The sequence below is a fragment of the Eulemur rufifrons genome, chromosome 9, assembly GCF_041146395.1.
Source record: "Eulemur rufifrons isolate Redbay chromosome 9, OSU_ERuf_1, whole genome shotgun sequence".
Lineage (NCBI taxonomy): Eukaryota > Metazoa > Chordata > Mammalia > Primates > Lemuridae > Eulemur > Eulemur rufifrons.
The window spans coordinates 22,851,289-22,876,713 of record NC_090991.1 but is presented as its reverse complement, the minus strand read 5'-3'; the positions used below and the strand labels follow the sequence as shown (position 1 = coordinate 22,876,713).

Genomic DNA, 25,425 nt, shown 5'->3' with positions numbered 1-25,425 from the left:
AGGTGCCCGGCCCCACGACGGGTGCTTTACACATCGCCTCACAACAGCTCTTCAATGTGATTAATATTATCCCCCTTTACAGGTATAAAAATTGAGGTCCAGTAAGGCAAGATGACTGTCCTACTGTTCTGTTGCTAATGAGATGATGAAGTCACTTTTCTGACTCTGAACTACTTCCGCTTCCCCCGTCCCATGTTGCTTCCTTTGTTTACCACTTGCCATGAGGTGTGGAAACGCCAACCCTTCACCGCACTGTTATCCTTCAGACCATCCCTCCGTGGAGCTCCCCGAGCAGACCCACAAGCCTCGGCGAGTCCCCTCGCCTCTCTGTGCCTGTTTCCTCATCTGTGAAACCGGAGGCAACAGCCCCTACCTCACGAGAGTGCTAAGATCCTTGTTGAGAGTGTGAAGTAGGATCACGAGAGGGTTTAGCCCGAGCATGTATGAAGGACTCAGTCATTTTTCCTTCCTATTGTTTTTGGAAACTGTAGTTTGTCCCTCCTAATGGTGCCAGGCAATTTCTTTCACCCGAAGTTAAATTAAAAGGACAAAGCAGTGGTCTACCTTTGTTTAAAAAGTTTTATTATGAAAATACACGGAATCAACTGCCTCATCCATGTACCCACAATAGCGGAGAAGCAGTAATGGTGGGCCGTCCCCATGGGGGACATGTGTCCCTTGGCAAAACAAACATAAATAATGGAAATAACACCCAATATAATAACATAGCACATGATAAAGATTAAAGTAAGAGAAGGGACAGGCACTACTGAGAGGAGTCGCGAGTGTGGAGAAGGTGCGTCTCACTGAGAAGCATCCAGGCTCGGGTGACCTTCCCTGAAGACTTCTGTCCCCTGAACCCAGAACAGCTCAGTTCAGCTCCAAGTCATCCATGTACTCCTGGACCCAGGGCTCACTGGGGTTGGCGCAGACTTGCCTGCCCCTTTTGGTCTGGAATCTGTAGATGAAGGAGGGAACAGATTAGAATTCCGTGGGACCTTTGAGAGCATGTGGGACTATCCCTAGCCTGTGGTAGGCATCTTGCTCCACTTAAGTGTGGTGGCTGGGGTGGCACTGGAACCAGACTCCCTGGAACTTCCACCCACTGGTTTTAGCTGCGGCCCCAGGGCTTGCCCAAATTAGGAACTGCTGGGTGTTGCAATCGACATAAATAGATCTCCCATTCCCTACCCACTCTAGAAATGACTTTCCCACGTGTTTTTCTAGCATGGTTTAAGAAATCGGCTCCTATCGCATGTGACCGTGTTGACTTTAGTTGGGTTCCTGGCCTCTGGATAACTTCCTTTCCAGGAATCCCCATCTTCTGCTTTGGCTGCCACCCAGCCACTTTCCCCCAGTCATTCAAAAAGTGACTTCACGACCTGTTTCCTTACAGCCCCCAGAGAGGGCTTCAGCCCTGAGAACTGCCTCCCCACTGCTTGGTCGCCCCAAACGGGGGTCCCCTTTTCCATCCCGCTCTGCCCCTTGCCTCCCGGGGCAGCCCAGGTGGATACTCACACCACGGCTGGCTTGGAGCAGAGGCTGCTGGTCTCGAAGTAATCCGTCACAAAATTTCGAGGAAGCTTTCGCAGGGTGTAAGAGAAGCAGCAGGCGGTGGGAGGGTCTGAGCCCACTGGAAGGAAAGGCTGGGGTGAGGTGGAAGCTCTCTATGGGAGCTGTTCATTTTGGCTTCTAGTTATAAATATTCGTCGAGCATCCCTGGGAACCTACCAGAACCCCAAATATGGTCCCTTGTATCCTTTCTCACCTACCCTGAGTGGGAGTCTTATTCTCAATAGTGGATCCTCAGAGAAGAGCAAGAAAGAATTCTATAGGATTGGAACTGGATTGAATCTCGGAACACATCTCGCTCCCTTTATATTACAGATGAGGAAACCAGGCTCAGAGGGGAACAGGGGCTTACTTAGACGAGTCATTGGCGGCAGAGCCAACTCAACAGTCTCATTTCTAACCCATCCTTTTCCTCTACTGCTTGCTAGTTCTTAAGAAAACAGGACAGGAACTTGAATGTCATTGAATATCTATGAGACTCTACATTTAACAGCAAAATACTTAGAATTCTTCCCAGCTCCCTTTTGTCCCATTCCCAGATCCCACTAGCCCCAACTAGAAAAGTGGACTCTGACTACATCTTGACTCTAAAGGAACAGCTGGAAGAGTCAACTTACTTGGTGCCGAGCGCGCTGGGGAGCAGAAGGCAGCCGCTAGCACGAGGAGAGAGAGGGCAGTCACGCAGAACTTCATGGTCTTGGTGGCGGAGAGGTTTCCCCAGAGCTGAGAGTGCAGGAGTCAGGAGCTGCAGAACCCGGCTGTGTTCTGTGCTGATGTTGGGTTGAGAAGCTCTCTTTATAGGGACGCTGTGGCCTGGGCCGAATGTGGGGGCACAAGAAGATGAGTGGAATTTCCAGGGTAAAGATGATGTCACAGCACCTCTAAGGAAACTGAAGCTAGCTGAGTGAGGAGTTGCTCTCAGCTTCTCTTCCCCAGGGTGATGTCACCACAGAGGAAAGATGAGGGAGGTCGAGAGCGGCATGCTAGAGGGAAGTGGTACAACCAAAAGCAATAACCGAGACTGGGGAGAGGTTTGCAAACCCCAGAGGAAAAGATGAAGCGTTCACACCTGCTAGAAGTGTCTTAGAGACAAGAACCATTCTGCTCTTGGCGGGCGGGTGGCCCCTCCAGGCGCTGGAGGCTTCACATCAGTCTTTCCAGGTTGGGCGACAAGCCTGACCCCAAGAAGAAAAGGGGGAGCCAGGATTCCCCTGTCCCATTCCTGTGCCTCCTTCTGCTGGGCTGAGGGATTTGAGTGCCCTGTGTGCTTCCTTGGGCAGAAAGAGTCCAGCACTGGAGGTGCAGAGGGACCCAGCAGGGTGACTCAGGATCGTTTATAACTTCTTATTGGCCATTTTTTGTGTGCCAGGCACTGGGAAAGCTGCCTTACACATATCTAATCCTGCTATAACCCTGTGTGGGAGTGTGATTAATCCCATTTTACAGACAGGGCAACTGAGGATCAGAGAGCACTTCACCGATGAGCTCAGTGCTGGTAAGGGGCACTTCTGAGATTTGAACTGAGATTAATCTGACTCTAAAATCTATTTTATTTCCATGCCGTGGTCTCCAGAACAAGCATAGAATGTGACCACATGGAGCACCAGGGGCTATTCCACACACAGATTCATCTTAGGACTTCATTCAAGAAAAGAATTGGGTTAGTCTGTCCCAGAACAAGGAGGGGATGGAAAGAAAGAAAGATTTCAGGATATTTTATTGGACTGACAAGAGGACAGGAGAAAGAAATCAGTAAGAATCCAGTTTGGAAGATCCCAATAAAGAATGTTCCTCTAGTATAAAAATGGTCCTAGATACCTACCAATGAGTTTATCTATGTCACAGAGAAACTGTGCAATCTAAGCACGTGGGTGTCTCCCATCCAGTCCATAGGGGATGCCTTGGTTCATGCAAAGCCCTGGCCGGGGACCTGTATAGAAGGTGAAGCTTACGAAGGCCCAGAATATAGGAGTCTGTGAAGTAGGGCAAATGCAGGGAATGAGAATGATTGCAATGAGATCTCTACCCACCTGCTCACCTCTAATCCCACAAGGCTGCCTGCTGTGCTCTGAGAAAGCAAAAAGAAGTGCAAAAAGAGGAAGCCAGAGTATCTGGGAGCCATAGGAGGAGTCGGAGCAGCATGCTGGGGTACTTCAGGGTCATTAAATAAAGTCCAAGTTCATCCTACCTCAGCACTCCCCCCTTACCCCTGCCTCCAACACAAGCTGTACTTCCTTCCTTCCTCTGTTCTTTCTGTCCTCTCCCTTTTCTGTCTATGGCTCTTGCTTCAAATGTCCCAACCTTCACCAAGACCCTTACCCCCAGCTCTGATGATCTGTGTTCCCTGATATCACATGTGCTAGTGTCTCTCATGGTCTCTCCTTGATGATGCAGTTTCATCTTCATGCATCAAAGATCTTGCTTTAAGGGCAGGAGGATGTGTCTTGTGTTCTCTGGATCCACACAGACTTCATCATCCAGGGCATTGCAATTCAACCCAACTTGCTATTCATCTGCTGTTTGTGAGGGCGGACAGAGCTGAACGAAGCCCCACTGCTGCCCTCAGAGAGTTCTTAGTCTAGTGGTGGTGAGGGAATAAGCTAAGTGTCAGGACCAAGGAGGAGACACAGTGCCGGGCAGCCTGAGGATGGAGAAGGTTACCCCTCAGCTGCAGGTGAGTAGAGTTCCAGGGTAAGTCTAAATCCCACTCTGTGCTCAGCAGGAGCCTCTGTCTCTATGAGCGGGCTGGGCTGCTCTTCACTCTGGTGGGGGCATTAGGAAGATACCTGCTCTGGGGCTTCAGGAGAATGATGATAGGTAACATGGGTGGTTAGTCTGCACTGAGCCCCACAATGAGTTTGTCTGTTGACTTTTGCTTCCTAGCCTTGATTTGATCTTTGGCTTATGGAGGTAAAATGTTTTGTGCATGAGGGTCCCAGCAATGACACTGTGTTTGCACCAGTAAAATTTCACACCAAGAGTAAAAGGGACTTGTATCAATTTGTTTAGCCAAATTACTTGCCCCCAAGATTTATGCACTGATACCATTTCTAAGTAATAGCCAATAGAGAATAACAAATGATTTTCAAATACATGACAAAACAGGTGCTTATCTTTCCAGAGAAACTTCCCTGACTTCTCTCCCAAGTAGACTCTGCTTCCTCTTCTGTGATCCTATTGCCTCCCAAGCTACTTCCACCATATCACCTATCACATATCTATTTATCGTCTCTCCCACTAGAAAGTATGCTCCTTGATGCAGAAACTGTGGTATGCTTATCTCTGTGTATACAACAGGTGTCCAATAAATGCATGTTTAATAAGTGCCCAGAGGCAGCTCAAACTACCAGTTGGGCGGAAGGGGGTGTGACAGGTAACACGGACTCAAGATGTGAACCCCTGTTTAGCCAAATGAGCAAACCAAGGAAGAATGAGGCAGGTGCTCTGACATTCCACCGAAATGTGATTCCTTAGCCCTGACAGGGTGGCAAGTCCCCTCCTCCCCCGCTCTCCACCCACACGCCCAGTGGCTTTGTCATATGGATGCTATTCTTGGACTCAACTCTTTCCAGCTCAGGGGTGCGAGAAGTGTCATCAAAGGTCAACCATGGTTCCAGGGAGCTGCACATGCTTTTGAAGGGTCGCCCCTCACTCCCGAGCAGGGAAGCCCTTCATTTCCCCTCACTCGTGGTCATACAGAGGTTTCTCCCCTTCCACACCCTTGACTGCCACTGTTTTCACAGCTCCGAGGTGGGCATTGTCACATCTGTCTTGTCATGTTGTCCTCAACCTCTCCAGGCTGCGGGCAGGACCAGCAGCCACAGCAGTAACGTGACCTTGCAAAGGTCCTGGTACTTATCCCTCAGCATATCCTCAGCCCGTGGTCTTATCTGACCCCCACCCATCTTGCCATTGCACAGATTAGGAAAGCAACACCCACGGGAGTTAAAAGGCCAGATCAAAGGCACCCAGGGCTTGTGTCAAGACCCAAGGTCTTCAACTCCCATTTCAGAAATCACCAGACTTCCTTGACAGGTGTGACCTGTGAGATTACACACGGAGGGAGGTACTCTCTGATGATAACAGACTAGCAGAAGAGATTACAAACCAACGAGGAGCAGGAAAGGGAGGTAGGCAATCTGGACATCCCAGCCTCTCCTAGGACAGTGCTGAGATTCACAAGTGTCAGGGAGACCACTGGGGTCGAGGCCAAGAGTGCGAGCCTCTTGGAGGAAAATGCCTGCAACTACAGAATTCCCTGAAGGCAAAGGTTGAGACTGGAAAGCCCAGGTGAGCTGGAACATAGGATCATTTTGCTGAGATAAGAAACCAAGAAGAGGTTAATCCCATCGTTTTGCCAGTACGGTATTCAAGTCACTTTGGGGAAATGGGAGTAGCAGTTGAATTGTGGGTTGAAGACACAAGTACACGAGGATGTGGGGCGCAGGGCTCTTCAGGATGGAATCTGTAGGACAGGGAGCTGGATGAAATAGCTTGGGGACTATGAATAATGAGTAGGGAATAGGGACTGCCACACGCTGACCAATGTGCCAGCCTGCCCCACTCTCCTCACAGTGGAAATGGACCTCCGTCACCTGCCACCACCTGCTCTTTGGCTGTCAAGGGTGGAGGGCAGGGCCTTTGGCACGCTGAACTCCAGAGAGAGAGGGGTAAAAGCCTCACCAGTACGGTGTGATCAAGAAACCCCCAGTATTCCTTATGAAGCCTCTTCCTTCAGACAGTGCTTTCATACTTGTTTCTGGCCTCTTTCCACTCAGGTCACAGGGAATATTCCAGCACGAAAAGAAAATAATTCAACAAAGCTTTATTGAGTCCCTACTATGTGACAGGCAGTGTGTCAGATATTGGGGACATGTGCTTTAGATGGTGACAGTGAAGTCTCAAGAAAGGGACTCAAAAAATGGGAGGCATGACTTTCTTTAAAATTTATATTAGTTTTTCTTTCATAGAAAATATACATGGTCATCATACAAAATTTAGAAAATATAGGGAAGTATAAATAAGAAAGCAAAAATTGCCCTATCATTCTGTGCCTGGTTCCGTATCTACTATTGGTACTCAATATCCTTTCTTGAACAAGTATGTCTTACTATTGTTACTTAATATTCTTCCATGTCATTAAAAACTCAAAGATGACTTGCAAATGGCATGAATATATGCATGATATTTCAGCGTGTGGGTATACCAAAACTTGCATTTAGCCATTCTGCTATTTGGGCCAGTCCATTAGGGTTGTCTTAACTTTTCTCTATTGTAGAGTGAGCTGAGATGTGAAGGATGATTCGCCAGGCAAAGAATGTGGGGTGGGCTTACTCAGGCAAAGAATAAGAGACCCACAATTTTTTTGATATAAAATAGATTTCTTAAAATATTTCAGTAATAATCAAAATGGTAATAATGATAATAGTAGCTGGCATTTAACACAACACTATGAGCCAGTAGCATTCTAAGCCTTTCATAGATATTAATGTATCTAATTTCACAGCAGCCCTGAGGCAGGTACTATTATTATCCCCTTTTACACATGAGGAAACTGAAGCACAGAGAGGTCAATAACCTACGGAAGGACACACAGCTGATGCACAACAGATTTGGAAATGAAATTAAGAAGTCTGGCTCTAGAGCACAAGTAAATCAGAAAGGAAAATATTTTGCATTATAAATTTATGTGAAAAGCTTAACTGCCAAAGATTGTTATTATGATGTCAAATCTTTCAGTTTTGCATTTTGCATGTCTTTGAACAGCAAAATCCATGGATTTCTTTTTCTTAGCATACTCGGGGAATTCAATGGTGGCTTTCCTTATTTGTTCTAAATATCACTCCCTGCAGCTGTCATGGGATACGCGCCCGCTTACCGTGTTTCACTCTGCCCTGTGGTTTATAAGAAGGGGCAATTGTACTTTGCCAAGTCGACACCACATTCATCAAAAGAGGGAAGAGAGTTGCACTTTTAAGGAAACACAGGTAGTTCAGGAAGGCTGAGTCTTGGTTTTTGAGGTGCGAACATGGCAGCAACCAAGCCAAAGAGGTAGGCAGGGGTCAGGTCACAGTGAAGCTTCTGTTTCATGCCAGAAATAATGCAAAATGTTTATAAGGCAGAGACAGAGACTGATTTGAGATTTAACAAAATCACATTGGATTCTGTACAGTAGAATAGATTTAAAAGAGGCAAAAGTGGAAGAAAAAACAGTTACTATGACCTTCCTACAGTTGTCAAGGTGAGAAACCGTAAGGGCCTGACCTAAGAAGGTGGCAGTGGGGATGGCGAGGGGTAGGTACACTTCATTTTGAATACAGGCTAGAGCTGGTGATTGGATAGATGCAGGAGGTGAGGGGGAGAGGAGTCAAGAGCAACTCTGGCTCGGAAGGTTAATAGGAAGGGGCGCTTTTTATTGGGTAGAGAATCTGGACAGAGGGGCAAAGGGTACGGGCAAGGATCTAATCCCGTACTAAGACCTATGCCCTGATCTGCACATGCACAAGAAATGGCCAGAGAAAATGACAAGAAGGACTTGAGACAGGAAACAAGGGGTTGGCTGCAGAAAGCAGGGGCTGCTGCAATGATCCACTGATGTCTAGGATGCTAGAAGAGGGCTCTAGGGTGCTGTTTCTGCCTACACGAAAGGTGGGGCCACACCTGCCGCAACCTGAGCACAGGGACCACCCCTGAGAAAAGGAGGCCGAGGCTGGGCCAGACAAGGGCATCATCACCAGTAAGCCCATCGGCCCCTGCTGCCAAAGGAGCGAGCCGAGGGTGACACCTGGGAAATGGAGCCGCAGGGCCAGAAACTGGAAGGAAACCAGTGCAGCAGTGTGGGAGCAAGGGGAGCAGCACACAGCGGGGAGGGAAGCCAAGCAGGGTGAGGTGATGATGCTGAAGAGCATGTGCTGTTCTGCCAGGATTGCCTGGACTCGGGGCCAGGGTGCTCTGCTGGAGCCAGAAGAGTGGGACACAAACCAAGCCCTTCCATGCTGGAAGACCCGCAGTGTTGACTGCTGCCTACTTTCTGTTACCACCACCTAAGAGATCTCCCAAAGATCAAGCCTGGGACACCATCGAGGTTCTTACCCTTCCCTTCCCATTCATATTTCAACTCTCCACAACGAGACTATAGTTCTAACACGTTGTTAGTCAAATCAGTGACTTACTCATTCACCAACTATTTATGAAACTTCACTATGCATCAGGCCTTGTGGTTATTATTGGAGATACACTGGTAAATAACACAGATAGTGACATATAAAACTGATGAATTCCATCTGGGTGACGCTAGGCAAGTCATTTCACCTGGAAACATTAATGCATCCCCTAGGAAATGTCTAAGATCCTTCCAACTCAACCAGCCTAAGGCTCCCTCACATTGTTCATCCAACATATGTATATTAAGCACCCTTGAAGCTTACAAGTATGTTATTTTCCAACCCAAGTAAAAACACAAAGACAAAGAGCTATTTCCTGGTTTGGGGATTGATAGGGAAAGTCTTACAAATACATAAACACTAAGATAGAATTACACATTCAGTAAATCACCATTACCAAAAAGAGTAAAATTATAAGAAATAAAGACTAGGTCAGGACAGCCATCATGTTATAGCCATCATGGGCTAGGATTTGGTTTAAATCCACCAACAAGACATGGTCGGAATTTGGTTTAAAATCTGAGCAGACATTCTAAAAATGAATCACCATGGAGTTGCGAGGATAAAATATGATGATTCGTGGTAGAGGAAGTATAGCCTGCAGCACCTAGATGGAGACCACCTGGATTGGGATCCTTGCTCCGCTAGTCCTCAGCTTTCTGGCCTTGGGAAAATCGGTTAACCTCTACTTATCCCGCTTTTTTCATCTGTCAGACTGTGAAAGTATAATTGTAACTAAATCGTAGAGTTGTTTTGAAGATTCAGAGTTAGAACATGTAAATCCCTGTTACAGAAATTGGTACATGGTGATTGAAAGGGGTGACTTTGCTGAACTAACAGGAAAGTATCTAACCCCACAATTTCCTAAAGAACAGCTAAAGAGCCTTCATGAGCTCTCCCTGCTCTCTGCTCTTTCTCTCCCCAGCTGGCACTTTGCAGGGACTGTTTTCACCAACATCTGAAAAGAGCCCAAAGACAGAAAGGAAATGTGAATCTTTCTCTTTACATTGGCCAGAAACTGCCTTTAGAATTTGTTTTATAGCCTCAAGGAGTTCCTGAGAGGCTCCCGGACAGACAGCAGGGGGGCAAACTCCAGGCCTTAGTGTCCTGCCCAAAACGAGATCTCAGGGGCAAAATCACATCCAAGTTTCCAGGAGCAGAGAACACAGGAAAGACTGACAACCTGATCGTCTGGCCCCCTGCTAATTACTCCACGGCTGCTTCTGTTTCGGCTGACAGCAATCACTATTTCTTTCTTTCTCTTTGTCCCCATAAATTCAGCAGGCCACTTGGCCTTAGGGCTGGCACCCCACCTTTCTTTGGGGTGCCATGTCATCTCCCTGCTTTCCCTCTCTCATTCTCTCTCTCCTTCTAAAAGAATAAACTTTTTTCCAGTTATACATCTTAATTTCTGTGTGAGAAATCTTTCTCCACCTACGCCGAGCGCACCTACTAGGCTGTCCACCCTAACATCTGGTGGCCCACATCGGGAAGAGAAACTGAGTCACTTCTCTACCTCTATGTGAGGAGCTCGCTTTTCTGCTTCAGTCTCGAAACTGCTCCCTCCTCTGCTCTCTCAGTGCCTTCAAATTATTCAGAATTCGGTGAGGCTTTCGGTCTCTTGAAACCGTGGGAATGGTCATATGCACAAGGTGGGGAGTGGCAGCTTTGTTTGGTCAAGGGAAACCCAGCACTGGGTCTGCCACTCGGGAAGGTGGCAGGGAGGGACACTTCCAAAACACTCTTTCCCAGCGGGGGACTTCCCCTGTCAGTCTTCACCCAGACCCAGGGACGCCTGGCCATGGGGAAGACCTCAAGGTTTCAGTCTGAGTCAGAACTCAGGGGCGCCCATTCTCCGGCCAGATCACAAGGTTTCAGTCTGACTCAGATTTTGGGGCCAACCGATGTCTTACCAGACTTTCAATGGCTATTTGAGTCGGGGATGCCCTCTCAGACTTGTTTTACTTCCACATATGACCATCCTTAAAACATCCTTTTCTTTTTTCCTAGTTGCCATCACGGGCAACATTGTGTTAAATAAAATCGAGCCCCACAATGGATCTCTTAGCTAATGCTCTGCTACTCGACCTTCTATTGCCGCCGGTTGGCAGACAGCCTGCAGTCCTCTACTTTCAAGCTATCTTCAAACTGGCTGGACATTCTGGTCTTCACGCTGCCTGCCTCCTGTTACATGTTACACCTGCATCTCTCTCCCAGTCTTCACTTTCCAGACGAGGTTTCTCTTTCGGCTCCCCCATTTCCCCTCCCCTTCCTCCTCCCCTTTGCCACCTCTCCCACCCAGCGGCACTCGCTGCCGGCTGCGGACTCACAAGGCATCGTATTAATAAATCACTCTGAGCAGGATGATATCCCAGCCCTTTTCCTGTCTGAAGTCTTTGGCCTCTTTACTAATTTAGATCCTGACACTAGGGAAGGACGATCCATCTTAGCAATATACTTCATCCCCCAGTCGGCCCCAGTATTCGACATAAACCCCCAAAACATGAAAAGGGGCTTCAGATTCCACAAGCGGAACTTCAAACCTGGCCTTCAAGGTCTTTGATAACCAAGATGGGGAGAGGCGAGAGGAAAAAGAGAGTGGGACTGACAGCAGCCCTGAAAGCAGAAAAAGTTTTTCCAATAGTGGGTGCCTCTATAAAAGAGTTTTTCCAGAGTCGGAGCTACTCAAAAAGGGCTCAGGCCAGAAGACGACGACACCATACCCTTCCAGGGAACTGAGCCCTGTCTCCTCTACAGCTCCGGGTCCCTGGAGTGAAAATGCCCCAGGCAGCGGGCTCTGCCAGGACCAGGGCCCCTCAAAAAGGGGGACACTGGAAGGGCCAGCGCCCTCTTCCTAAAATGGGAGATCGCACTTGCATTCCGGACCTGGCTGCCCCATCCTGAACGGGCGTCCTGCGTAGCCACGGACCCTCTGAATCGGCTTCAGTCTGATGGACACGTCCGGCTTTGGAACCGACTCAACTCCATCACACCAGGACGGCCGAGCCTTAGGTAATTCTCTCTGACACAGGTAAGAACAAACACTAGAGCCACATCCTCTCCTCTTCCTGAATTTTCCAGGCCTCAGTTTCCCTCTCCTACCCCCGTCATCAGAGTGAAAGTTAAAATACAACCCCCCTGTGTGTTCCACAGCTTCTCTGGCTGCTGGGAGATACAGCCTTTGCCCACCCCTTTTAGTGCTTCCCAATTACCCTCACTGGAAAAATCTGATGGCTTCCTTGCTCCGACCTCTAGAAAAAGCTTACCTAGAACTTTACATGCAATTGTTTCCTTCCCCTGGCATGCTCTGAACTTTCAAACTATAAACTTTCTGCCTTGTTTCACCTAAAACTGTCCACTTCTACATGTCTGTGTGTTTGCGTGTCCATATATGTTATGTGTATGTGACGTTTCACTACCAAAATATATAAAAGAGCTCTCATTAATTGGCTTAAAGAAAAAGTGAGCACTTACATCAAATATTAAGAACATAAGAACTCAAATGCCTTTTAGTTCACGTGACCTTGGTAACCTTTGATAAATGAAACTAGTTTTAAAATTGTTATTAAAGTTTAAATGTTTTAAGATCATAATTAACACATCAATGAAAGTAGCTACATTGAGGTGGCCACCGATAATTTCTGTTGTCATACTATAGAGAATTTCCTTTGCCTCTTTGGTGGCTGGCCTGAAAGAGACAAGGATTTTATGCTTTGTCAAAATAATCCCTGTGTTATTTTTGTTGGGTTTTGACTATCCAGAATAAACTAAACTTTGAGGGTAAAAGTTTACACCCAAATAACTTGTGCATTGCCTTGAAAGTCTTTGAATGACTATCACTTTTGGTTAAATGAAAACTATTGTTTTTCAGTGAACTGTGATTCTATTTAGACAAATGTTTTAGACCTGTAATGTTTGACAGGCTTTCGAAGAACAAAATTCTAGATTCATTTTTTAACCTCAAACTAGCTTTTAATAGTAAAGACACTACAAGCCCAAGAAAAAAACTTATTAGGCTTACTGGTGTGTTAAACTCTACAGGAAAGCATTGTCAAATATGAAATGATGTTTAACTTTCTTTGGGTTACATTATATAAATATATTGTAAATATCTGCCCCAAGGCTGTGTGAGATTCCTAAAGTTCTAGTGGGCCTTGATATATATCAATAATAACTATATATACTAAAATTGGCACAGAAATAACCAAATTTCCTTTACATCTGTAATCTTGACTGTTGTGAGATCTTTATCATCCACGGTTATTGTTTTACTTTGATTCTTTCTTAAACAACAGTTTATAATCAGCCGTAGTCCAAAATTTACTTCTTTAAAAATGGCATGGAAAGAACTAAAATATTTTTATGACTTTTATTTAAAACATTACTAATTCTCCTGCTTTGTTTTCCACAAGCCATTAAATCATTAGGTGAATAACAAAGTTATCTCCAAGATTTAAAACTATGAAATTCCCCCTGGCCCAACCTTATTCCTCCTCTCTAGGCCTAAGGACTATCCCAAAAGGGACAGGTGTATAAAATTATAAGAACTGATTTCAAGAAATGGAATTAGTAAGTTCCCTGTGGTTCCCCTGTTGTCTTTTTCTCCACCCTCACCTGGCGCCTACCTGCCCACAGTAAAAACTCACTTGATGACTTCTTAAAGGGACCACAGCGTTTACAACCTAGAGACTAGATTTTACTCAAGGATTTCCCAGAATAAACTGGCCCGCCTTCAACATTTAAAAAGGTCCTTTTAAATAATTCTCACTGCTTCCACCACTACAGCTGAGCTTCTGGGAATCCTGTCCTAGACTCATCTCTCCAGACTCAAATCTACAAACCCTGCATAACCTGCTTCCATCCATGGGGTTGGAACTCCCTAAAAGCCCAACCCACGCGGATACCAGGCTCCGATAATATGCTGTGGTATGCAAGACATCTTGCCCTTCTTGTCCTCCTTATACTTCTACCTAACTCACGTACCAAACCTATTCCCCTTTTGCCCACGCTGGGAAAAGATCGTCGTTTCTTTGTGAACCAGTCAGAAAAAAAATACAAACTAAACTTCAAGAACCGGCAACTTCTGGTGGATTTGACTGGTGGGATTTTAAACTCCACGTGTGGCCATGGTTTTCCTGGTTAACACTTTCCTTAGGGCCCCTAACGGCTTTGCTTTTAGCTCTCATTTTCAAACCCTGCATTCCCCGCAGTCTGGTAACATGCATACAGAACCAAATTCAGGTCCTAACTATTTCTCTCCAGCGAGACCCACCCCCCCAATCCTGCTTTCAAGACTGTTCATGCTCAACCCCCTCCCTTCTAATAGTTCAAATGAACTCGCTCCATTAGAAGAGCTCACGCCCCTTCTTAGCTGGAAGCAGTTACAGAAGAAAGACGTCCACCCATTATCCCTGAGTTCATTTTTTTAAATAGAAATTTTAATTTTAACAAAGTAGGGAATGAAAGCAACCTTGCCCAAAGACAGGAAGGAAATGTAAATCTCTCTCTTTGCATTTGCCAGAAACTGCCTTTAGAATTTGTTTTATGCCCTCTGAGGCATTCCTGAGAAGCTCCTGGACAGACAGCAGGGGGGCAAACTCCAGGCCTCAGTTTCCTGCCCCAAACCAGATCTCAGGGGCAAAATCACATCCCTTGCAATAAGCCTGACTACATTTCAGAGATAACCAAGTCTCTAGGAGCAGAGAAAACGAGAAAGATGGACAACCTGACGTCTGGCTTCTGTTTCAGCTGACAACAATCACTATTTTTTTTTTCTTTCTTTTTGTCCCCATAAAATCAGGCCACTTGGCCTCAGGGCTGGCACCCACTTCTCTTTCTTTGGGATGCCACTCCATCTCCCTGTTCTCCCTCTCTTCCCCCTGGCTCGCCTTCTAAAAGGATAAAATAAACATTTTTCTATTTATATATCTTAATCTCTGCGTGAGAAATCATTCTCCACCCGCTGTGAGCACCTACTAGGCTTTCCACCCTAACAGTGACCACTCAATAAATACTACTTGTCGTTAGCTAAAATTTGCACAGTTGTTTAATCTAGCATTAGCATGAAATAAAAGTTCATTTCCAACTTCTCAAATTGTCTTTGTTAAACTATAGATTTCTTGAGGAAAAAAATAAAGTCATCAACAGGACACGGTGTAAATTTTTGAAGAGAAAATTACATAGATAACTAATTATGACCCACCATGGGAAGTGCTGTCATCGTAGGGGTAGGTAATGCCCATTATCAACAAAGCCGCTGACTCAGCAGTTTCCATTTCCTCTTCTCATCCTCCTCCAAGAACCCAGCTGTCGGAAACTGAATCACGAATGGCAAGGGAGTTCCCCAAAAAGTGAGGGAATGCAATTTGGGGTAACAATCAAGGGCTGGGAGGCAGAGAGGAAGGAGTGAGACAGAGGTATTGTCCGCAATGTGGAGTTTCTAATGAAACAAGTGACAGAGACTTCTTCATTTGAAATCAGTAGCAATATGGGGTGATACTTGGATGCCAAAGCCCCAGTGAAACCTACCATTGCCCTTGACCTTGCCTCAGCTACTTTTCCTGCACAACCGACATTAGTAATCGTAGGGATGGGATGGAAACAGACCCAGGGTGTCGTAAAAGAAGTAATCCTGCAGACACCTAGGAAGGACAGAATCCCAAAGATGTGGTCTTGCTTTGCTTCTGTCTGATGTCCTCCATTTTCTCTGGTATCCAACAAATCAACTCTAACCCCTTTTGGGGGAAGTCAAGGCCCTTCCTGGTTGGCCCCAATTTAGCTTCATCATCCATACTCCCCACATCGCTCTGCAGCTCCACTCACCTGCTCCCGCCTCCCTCCGAGCCAACGTCACACCTGGGACTCTGTGTCAGCTGGACCTCCCCCTCCCAGCCCCTTTGTGTGTTCAAATCCTGCCTGGTTTTCCAGAACCAACCAGAGTTCCAGCCCTTCCGTGGAGCCTTCCCCGACCCTACCATAGGAGGTCATTTCTTCCCCTCGTGGTGTTCTGAGCTTTCCTTTCTTTCTCTCCTAGGAGTCCTAGTACTTTCTGCTAAGTGCTGTGATTACCGGTGCACATACTCTACCTGCCCCTAGTAACCTGGTTTCCTCTAGAGGACAAACGCCATTAAAAACCACTAAATCTGTTTTTATTATAAAATGTGAGGTATGCTTATTAATTGTGAAATAATAAAACGTAAAGCACAGAAAAGAAAAAGCGTAGATCCAGCTGAGAAGGTAGACCCTTTCACACCACTGAAATTACACATTGAAGATAAGGAGAAAAAATCTGCCTCGAGTGTGGCATTATTTATGTAAGTATTATATAGGATCCTTAAAATTATTGAGCGAAATGGGAAATCAAGACTTCATTTTAGCAAAGGTCATTGGACAGAAAATTTAGTATATTTATCAAAAATTGCTTTCAGATTAACCAATTGACAACAGCCTACTTTTCAACCTGTGATGTTGTAAATTTTTTAAAACAAAATTTGTTTATAAATTCAGGGACTGACCAAGAAGGTAATGAACTCTGGCTAAATAAAATGAGAAAAATTCAGAAAAAGAAGAAAATAAGAAAATTAATCCCCCATAGACTTATCACACAAATATAAGCACTATTAATTCTTTAGGGCATTTATTTCCAATGCTTTTGATTTTTTTTCATGCCTAGTTTTGGTATGGGAAAAAATATGTGTCTGTGTTCAATTCTTCATCTTGTACTATTTTTTATCTTGTTTTTTGACCACTGATGTTATGAGTTTATTTATGCCACTTCATTTTAAGAGCTTAATAATAAATAATCCAGTGGATATACTATAATTTACTTTATCATTTCCTGATAGAGAAAAATTCAGGTTTGCTTATTTATTTTTTCTTATTTTTTTTTTTATAGGGATGAGGTTTTGCTTTGTTGCCCAGGCTGGTCTTAAAGTCCTGGCCTCAAGCAATCCTCCCACCTCAGCCTCCCAAACCACTGAGATTACAGGCATGAGCCACTGTGCCTGGCCTTTTTGTAAAATAAATTTTTATTTTCAATTATTATGGATACCTAACAGTTGTACATATTGATAGGGTACATGTGATGTTTTGATACAGGCATACAGTGTGTAATGATGAAATCAGGGCAATTGGGGTATCCATCACCTCAAGCATTTATTATTATTTTTTTTTCCAGACAGAGTCTCACTCTCTTGCCTGGGCAAGAGTGCCGTGGCATCAGCCTAGCTCACAGCAACCTCAAACTCCTGGGCTCAAGAGATCCTCCTGCCTCAGCTTCCTGGGTAGCTGGGACTACAGGCATGCGCCACCATGCCTGGCTAATTTTTTCTATTTTTAGTTGTCTAGCTAATTTCTTTCTATTTTTAGTAGAGATGGGGTCTCGTTCTTGCGCAGGCTGGTCTCAGACTCCTGAGCTCAAGCAATCCTCCCACCTTGGCCTCCCAGAGTGCTAGGATTACAGGCGTGAGCCACCGCCCCCAGCCAAGCATTTATCATTTCTTCGTGTTAGGAACATTCAAAATTCCACTCTTTTAGTTATCTTAAAATACACAATAAATTGTTAGCTATAGTCAGCCTGTTGTGCTACTGATTACTAGATCTTATTTCTTCTATCTAGCTTTATTTTTGTACTCTATAACCGGACCCTCTTTATCCCCTCCCTCCCTACTACCCTTTTGAGCCTCTAATAACCATCACTCTACTCTCTATCTCCTCAAGTTCAATTTTTTCTTTGGCCCCCACATATGAGTGAAAACATGTCGTATTTGTCTTTTTGTGCCTGACTTATCTCACTTAACATAATGCCCTCCAGTTCCATCCATGTGGTTGCAAATGACAGGGTTTCATTCTTTTTATGGCTGAATAATATTCCATTTTATATATATACAACATTTTCTTTTTCCATTCATTCACTGATGGACACTTAGGTTGATTCCAAATCTTGGTTATTGTGAATAATGCTGCAATAAACACGGGCGAGCAGATCACTTCAACATACTCATTTCATTTCTTTCGGATAGATACCCAGTAGCGGGATTGCTGGATCATACGGTAGTTCTATTTTTAGTTTTTTGAGGAACCTTCATACTGTTCTCCACAGTGGTTGTACTAATTTACATTCCCATCAATGGCGTGTGAGGGTTCCCCTTTCACCACATCCTTGCCAGCATCCCTTATTGCCTGTCTTTTTTATAATAACCATTTTAACTGGGGTGAGATAATATTTTATTGTAGTTTGATTTGCATTTCTCTGATGATTAGTGATGTTGAGCAATTTTCTATATACCTGTTCGCCAATTTTATGTCTTCTTTTGTGAAATGTCTATTCAGATCTTTTGCCCACTTTTAAATCAGATTGTATTTTGCTATTGAGTTGTTTGAGCTCCTTATTTATTCTGGTTATTAATTCCTTGTCAGATGGGTCGTTTGAAAATATTTTTCCCATTCTGTGAGTTGTCTCTTCTCTTTGTTATTGTTTCCTTTGCTGTGCAGAAGCTTTTTATCTTGATATGATTCCATTTGTCCATTTTTGCTTTGGTTGCCTATGCTTTTGAGGTCTCATTCAAGAAATCTTTGCCCAGACCAATGTCCTAGAGTGTTTCCTCAATGTTTTTCCTAGTTGTTTCAGTGTCAAGCCTCATATTTTAGTCTTTAATCTATTTTAACTTTTGTATATGGTGAGGGATAGGGAGTTAGTTTCATTCTTCTGCACATGGATATCCAGTTTTCCCAGTACCATTTATTGAAGAGACTGTCCTTTCCCCAGTGAGCATTTTTGGCACCTTTGTCAAAAATGAGTTGACTGTAAATGCATGAATTTATTTCTGGGTTCTTTATTCTGTTCCATGGATCTATGTGTCTATTTTTATGCCAGCGTTCTTTCAGTTACTATAACTTGGTCGTATAATCTGAAGTCAGGTAACGTGATTCCTTCAGCTTTATTCTTTTTTGCTCAGGATGGCTTTGTCTATTCTGGGTATTTTGTGGTTCCATATAAATTTTAGGATTTTGTTTATTTCTGTGAAGAATGATTGGTATTTTGATAAAGACTGCCTTGAATCTGTAGATTGCTTTGGGTAGTATGGACATTTTAATGATATTGATTCTTCCCATCCCTGAACATGAAATATTTTTCCTTTATTTTTGTGCCCTCTTCAATTTATTTCATTAATGTTTTATAGTTTTCATTGTAGATATCTTTCACTTCTTTGGTTAAGTTTATTCTTAGGTATTTTATTTTAGGTTTGATTATTTTAGAGTTATAAATGACACTGAGTCAGGCATCTTTGTTTGGAGATGCCTCCATATTTGGATTGTTTCCATAGAACTCTTTCCTAGAAATGTTTTTTCTAGGTTTTAAAGGCTGTAATTATTTTTAGGCTGCTGACATATTGACACCCACCTATGAAGAATCTTCATGATCCACAACTAGGGTTTAACCCAATGCCCTAGTCACTCCATGACTGTTTGATGAATAGACGAATGAAACATGACCTCATACTTTGTTCCTCCATCCGGGAATTCCTCAATTCAGTCCCTTGCATCTGGGGTGGGGGGACTTTGTGCCACCTTCCACAGCATCAGCAAGTCTATCCTGTCCATGAGATTAGAGCAGCTGAGGAAGCACAGAGTTTTAGCTCTGTAGGAAGGAATGGGGCTTGAGAGTCCATGCACAGATCAGTTCTTATGAGACGGGACCAGCTAAGAATAGCCCTGGGTTGACACACACCCCTTTCCTCACACTCACAGGAGAAACCATTTCCCCACAAGAAGCCAGAAGAAGTCATGAGTTGAGAGCTGAGACTTATAGCTCAGAGATGCTATTCTTGGATATCCTGAGCCCCTGTGGTCACCAGGGACCCCGAGTTGTGCAACACTCAGCACGACCACATCACTATGCTTAAAAATTTCCCTCCTCACCCCCGGATTCGATTTCCCCATCCGCCAGAGCTGGCTATAAAGAGAAGGGGAGATGGCTTCAGACTTCAGAAGGACACAGGCAGCAGCGAGTGCCCAGTCCGCTCTTGGCTTTGCTGACACTTGAGCCCACATCCCATCATCTGCTCCGAATCATGAAGGTCCCCATGGCTGCTGCCGCCGTCCTCCTCTGCACCATGGCTCTCTTCAACCAGGTCTTCTCTGCACCATGTGAGTCTGTGTGGTTGTTGCGGGCGTCCCCACTCTCTGGCCAGGATTAGACCACATCAGTCTTTTCTTGTGGCCTGAGAGCCCCCATGAGAAAATAGAGAATTTCTGACAGGGCTACAGAACATCTTGGTCTTTCTCTTCAAGACTTTTATTTCATCTCTATTCGTCTCTATAAGGGGTCTTAGCTCTCCTAGTCCCCAGGTCTGAGAGTCAAGGCACGGGTAGGGGAGTTACAGTCCTTTGTACATACAGAAAAACAGGATTCTGAACAACTGAGTTAGCAAGAAGCAGAGTCCAGGTCTGGTGGCTTCCTAGTGGTGCCATTCATTCACCTGCCCACCCTAGGTCTCCCAGGAGCTCTGTCCCTTGGATGTCATATGGGAGGTATCTGGGGATTCTCTTTTGATGGGTTATGGCTTCTTGAACAAGATACAATTCCCTGAAGAGAGATTAGATAAAACAAGAGTCTCCCAGGATATCTAGATCACAGAGAGAGCGTGAGACCACTGTGAAGAGTCAAAGGAAAGAAGAATAGAGACAGAAACAAGACAGAGACAGGGACATTTCTGGGCAAAAATGTCTAGTTGTCTTCCAGTGACCTGGTCTCCCTTCCTCACCCTCTCAGGGATCAGAAGCTGGCTTGCTTTTTCTTCTGAACTATGACTCAGGCTCATCTATTCCTTTCCTCCACAGTTGGTGCCGACACCCCGACTGCCTGCTGCTTCTCCTATACCTCCCGGCAGATTCCACGCAAATTCGTAGTTGACTATTTTGAGACCAGCAGCCAGTGCGCCAAGCCAGGTGTCATGTAAGTACCAGTCTTCCTGCCCAATTCTGGGGTGCCAGGGAGGGTCTAGGCTGGGGGCCGAGACAGGCTAGAAGAGCCATCCTGGAAAGTCCCAGCCTTTTAAAGACCTGTCAAGTATACAGGACCCAGGTCTCTGAGGTGTGACCCAACTTAGGGGGATGGGGAGAGGATGTTATAGAGTCGGAGAGGGCTGCCCCAGCCCAGAAGGGAAGGGACGGGAAGGAGGAGGCAGCAGGATCCTCTGAGGGCCCCCCTCTTTAGAATGAGACAGGCAGAGGCTTCCTGAGAAAGTGGGCAGGTCCAGAGCTGCCCAGGACAGAGAGTGGGATGAAGGGGCCACAGTGGACCCCGGATCCCCCTGCTGGGTTGCTCAGTGTTTAATCCTTCTGCCCTTCTCCACAGCTTCCTAACCAGGAGAAACCGACAGATCTGTGCCGACCCCAGTGAGGCCTGGGTCCAGGAATACATCGATGACCTTGAGCTGAATGCCTGAGTGGCCTGGGAGCAGCGAGGAACCCAGTGACCTCAGTGGGCCCGGTGGGGAGCAGGGGCCCGAGCCTCGGAAACATCCCTGTAACCTCCACAGCTACCTCTCCTATAGGCTGGTTGTTACCAAACAGCCACACTCTGGGACTCTTCTTTAACTTACATTTTAATTTATTTATATTATTTAGTTTTTATAATTTATTTTTGATATCACACTGTGTTTGTGACTGTTTGCTCTGAAAGATCCTGGGACACCTCCTTTGCCACCCTTCCCCCTCCCCCTTTGCTCACACTGTGGTTGGTGACAATTGAGTGGCTGCCATCAGCTTGTCCTAGGCAGACATGGCACCAAAGCCACCAAACTGACATATGTATTGGATGCTTTTGTTCAGCACTGTGATTAGCCCAGGGAAATAATAAAGATGCTATTTTAAAAAATAAGCCAGCATTGAGTTTGGTTTTGTTTTTCTGCAAATAAGAATCAGAATCACTGTTTAAGAGGAATAAACAGGCGAAGAACAGGAGGGGATGTGAAATGGAGGAACACTGGGGGAGATGGAAGGGGGCTACCACAGTCACTCCACTCCACACTGCAGCACAGTTCCGGAACATTGAAACTACGAATATTTTATAAGTCAAATCCCAATGCACATGCTCTAGGAAAATTCACTACTCAGATGGATGCCATTAAGCACAGTATTCTGTAGTGCATATTTATGCTAAATTGAGCTTTCTTAATAACAGTTGCTAACATTTTTGAGCACGCCAGGCTGAGTGCTTTTTAGGCATTGTCCATTTAATCTTGCAATACAATAGTCCAGCGTAGGTACTATTGATATCCCCATTGGACAGAAAAGAAGCCCAGGGCTCAGAAAGGCTAGGCAACTTGGCCAAGATCAACAGCAGGTTAAATGGTACAATTGAGTTTCAAAACTAGACTTTTATTTAACTACAGACTATACTCTTAGCAACTCTTATTCCCCCAAACATGATCCACTTATACTCAAATCATAAGCAACGATTGTGATTGTCTAAGCCATTCACACCAGAATCTCTAGGTTTGGACCTGGGAATTAATATTTTTACCACGCTTATCAGGTGTTCCACAGCATGTTAATGACTGAGAACCTCTGAATTAGTCAGTGGGATTCACCATTCTTTTCCAAATATGGTACATATCTGTATAAGGTAACAGGTATATTGTACACTATTTCTCTAGAATCCATGCTCCACAAAATAACCGGCTAATTTTAGAGAAGGAAAAGACAGCCAGCCTCGATGTGGAGCAGGAGACGGTTTATATTATGGTTTTACTGTGAAAGGTCGGTTATTTAATAGATGGATTTCTTAAGCTGTAAGTACAAGAAATGTACACTGAGCTAGGGTCCTTTTGCAGGAGAAAAAATTCCAAAGACTTGTGTGAAAACCAGATATGTATCAATTTTTATGAACCATGACGATTTCATTGTTTAAATGGCCTAATTTTTGTATTCAAAATTGTATAGAGTTGTGGAGATTGAAGTCTTTAAAGTGTAATTAAACACTGTTCAGCAAATATAAAAATGCACGCGCCATTTGATCCACATACAAATGGACCTGATCTCATTTCTAGGAATCTATTTTACAGAAACACTGCCAAAGGATAGGAACATGTAGACACAGATATTCTTTGCATGGTTGGCAAAAAAGCAAACAAATGGAAACAGTCATCAGTCAGGGAGTAAATTAGTAGAGGATTAAGATGCCCATCAATTGAATATTCTGCCGTCAGTAAAAAGGATAACACACATCTATGGAAAGTGTCCATAACGTTACATGCAAAAGGCATCTCTATTTACATTTAGTACATGCATGTATGCTCTACGTATATGCCACAGATCTGTATAGAATATTATTTTTGTATTTAAGAAGCTATTTATATATATTTACATAGGCAGGTATGTAAAAATATACACAGCAAATAGCTAACTGTAGTTTCTTAGCGGAAATGGAATTTTATTTTTTTTTAGGAATAGGCATTTTTCCTTTTTATTTTCTGCACTTTAAAAAATTTGATTTACTTTTCAGTGAACTTACATTGCTTACCTCTCTGGTCTCATCTTCCCCTTCCCTTTGGTGGGTGATGTTCCATCTGTTGGAACCACTTTCTGGTTGGGATTCTGAATTGACACAGAGGGGCCATAGCTCAGCCTGGCTTGCAGAGTTGTGATGCCACGATGGCTTTTATTTTTTTTATTTATTTATTTATTTATTTTTTTTTGAGACAGAGTCTCACTCTGTTGCCCAGGCTAGAGTGAGTGCCGTGGCGTCAGCCTAGCTCACAGCAACCTCAAACTCCTGAGCTCAAGCGATCCTCCTGTCTCAGCCTCCCAAGTAGCTGGGACTACAGGCATGCACCACCATGCCCGGCTAATTTTTTCTATATATATTTTTAGCTGTCCATATAATTTCTTTCTATTTTTAGTAGAGATGGGGTCTCGCTCTTGCTCAGGCTGGTCTCGAACTCCTGAGCTCAAACGATCCGCCCACCTCGGCCTCCCAGAGTGCTAGGATTACAGGCGTGAGCCACCGCGCCCGGCCCCACGATGGCTTTTAGAGCATGAGGGCAAAGCAACGAACAAGTCGTCTTGACCAACACACACACACACACACACACACACACACCCTTTTCCCATGCAACATTTTACAATCCCCTTCCATTACAAACGGCCCCACTCCCCCACCATTACCACCCACACCCCTGATAAGTATGAAGGTACTACCAGGAGAGAGGGAGGAGCAGCCTTTGTCCCCAGAGAAGCAGTGAAGGTGTTGTCATTTCTAAACTATTGGCTTTCAGAAAAAAATCTTGGGACATACAAAATTTACCTGTAGGCACTGAACTGTTCCTCAAAGTCCAGAAATCCAAAGCTAAGTAACAAGTTGAACCATGCCCAACATTCCCTAAATCCAAGTGTGAACAGAGTAAATTGAACAAAGAACCCCATTAGGGAACAGGGAGAATGGGGACTGCATCGTTGGCCAGTTCCTAGGGCCTTTCAGGGTCTGAGACTTGACTGAGACCCTTGCTCAGCCTCTGTGGCAGTTGCTAGCTCTCCTCCCTGGGGGAACGTCCTCCATGGACACATCTGAGATGGGCAGTGGGGAGGATCTGTGTTGTGGGGCTGCTGTCTTCCTGTCTGTGTCAATTCGCCTGGGGTTGCTTTAGGTATTGGGCAATCGATGGCTGTGTGGGGCCAGTCTTGTGGTTTCCTTGGCAATGTAACTCCCCTCTAATGCTTGCAGGCTTCTTTCTGTTTGCTTCTGATCAATTCCCTGGGCTAGGTAACCAGAGGCAGAGAGGTGGTCTAGTCATATATTTTGCATTTTTACCGGGGTTGGGAATGCACACATCCTAACACAGGCCTCAAGCTGTAGTCACCCCTACACCTCCCAGACCCCGGTGAGAGGCCCCTGTCTCCATCTTGGCCCCCATGGAGGTGAAGGGCCACCTATGGAGGTGATGAATGTTTGATCTTTGGTCCAAAGACACATCCTCCTGCACCTTCACAAAGAGCCGATTGTCTGCTTTAAGTAAGGAAGATAATATTTCATAGAGTGAAGGGGGGGGCAATAGTTGGACCCCAGGGTTTATCTCCTGTTAGGTCTCTCACCTCCCCATCTCTGCTCATACTAACTTTATCTTAGGGTCATAAATCCTGCATATGGCCCTTTGAGACTCCAGGTTACTGAGTTCTCCAACAGCAGGCTGGAAAGGCCTTTTTCAGCAAAGCTGAATTTTTAGCTTTTCTGATTTCAGACGAACCCATTTCAAAGTAGCCTAAACTGTTTCTTAAAGGACCTTACTAAGAAGTAACTACTGAATTCCAAGATTCCGAATCTTTCCCATCAAATTCCTTAATGCTGTAGCCTTAGTATTTGGCACAGGGCCTCAGCACCAAAACACGACAGACCACAGCTGACCAGCAGCTACATCTTGCAATGGTGGTTCTCCGACAGTCAGTGCCCATGCTGCATTGTGAACATCTCTTAGGAACATGCTAGAAATGCAACTTCTAAGCTCTTCTCCCTCCCCCTTTAGGCAGTGGGGCCCAGAAATCTGTACCAAACCTCTGAATAACTCTGATGCACACCCAAGTTTAAAAACCACGTCCATGTAAGAAGGGCCTCACCAAATGACCTCCTACGTTTTCAGTTCAGCCAATTCCACAGGTCAGTCTGGGGCTGTGACAGACCCTGCATCTCGGC

The 25,425-nt window shown here is 45.0% G+C and overlaps 2 protein-coding genes across 3 annotated transcripts; one reads left to right on the top strand and one right to left on the bottom strand.

Moving 5' to 3' along the window:
• Positions 1 to 600: 600 nt before the first annotated feature.
• On the bottom strand, positions 601 to 2,541 carry CCL4 (C-C motif chemokine ligand 4). Of its 2 annotated transcripts, none has more exons than XM_069481044.1 (3): positions 2,190 to 2,541; positions 1,519 to 1,633; positions 601 to 958 (listed from the first exon to the last, which is right to left on the bottom strand). In XM_069481044.1, the coding sequence occupies exons 1-3, from the start codon at positions 2,263 to 2,265 to the stop codon at positions 871 to 873; spliced, it is 279 nt and encodes a 92-aa protein (XP_069337145.1). In that variant the 5' UTR covers positions 2,266 to 2,541; the 3' UTR covers positions 601 to 870. The 2 variants fall into 2 exon arrangements, with proteins under 2 accessions (XP_069337145.1, XP_069337146.1); XM_069481045.1 differs by having other exon boundaries at positions 601 to 943.
• Positions 2,542 to 19,708: 17,167 nt separating this feature from the next.
• On the top strand, positions 19,709 to 21,241 carry LOC138391384 (C-C motif chemokine 3-like). The gene is made up of 3 exons (XM_069481043.1): positions 19,709 to 19,883; positions 20,577 to 20,691; positions 21,094 to 21,241. Exons 1-3 carry the CDS (start codon positions 19,808 to 19,810, stop codon positions 21,182 to 21,184), a joined length of 282 nt encoding a protein of 93 aa, XP_069337144.1. The 5' UTR covers positions 19,709 to 19,807; the 3' UTR covers positions 21,185 to 21,241.
• Positions 21,242 to 25,425: the final 4,184 nt, after the last annotated feature.

Excerpts from the sequence above, each read along its gene's own strand:
- CCL4 (XM_069481044.1), bottom strand. The coding sequence starts at position 2,265 with ATGAAGTTCTGCGTGACTGCCCTCTCTCTCCTCGTGCTAGCGGCTGCC. Across the intron at positions 1,634-2,189 it reads CCCAGCGCGCTCGGCACCAA|TGGGCTCAGACCCTCCCACC; the intron begins GTAAGTTGACTC and ends CTTTCCTTCCAG. Across the intron at positions 959-1,518 it reads TGCTCCAAGCCAGCCGTGGT|ATTCCAGACCAAAAGGGGCA; the intron begins GTGAGTATCCAC and ends CTTCATCTACAG.
- LOC138391384 (XM_069481043.1), top strand. The coding sequence starts at position 19,808 with ATGAAGGTCCCCATGGCTGCTGCCGCCGTCCTCCTCTGCACCATGGCT. Across the intron at positions 19,884-20,576 it reads CCAGGTCTTCTCTGCACCAT|TTGGTGCCGACACCCCGACT; the intron begins GTGAGTCTGTGT and ends TTTCCTCCACAG. Across the intron at positions 20,692-21,093 it reads TGCGCCAAGCCAGGTGTCAT|CTTCCTAACCAGGAGAAACC; the intron begins GTAAGTACCAGT and ends CCTTCTCCACAG.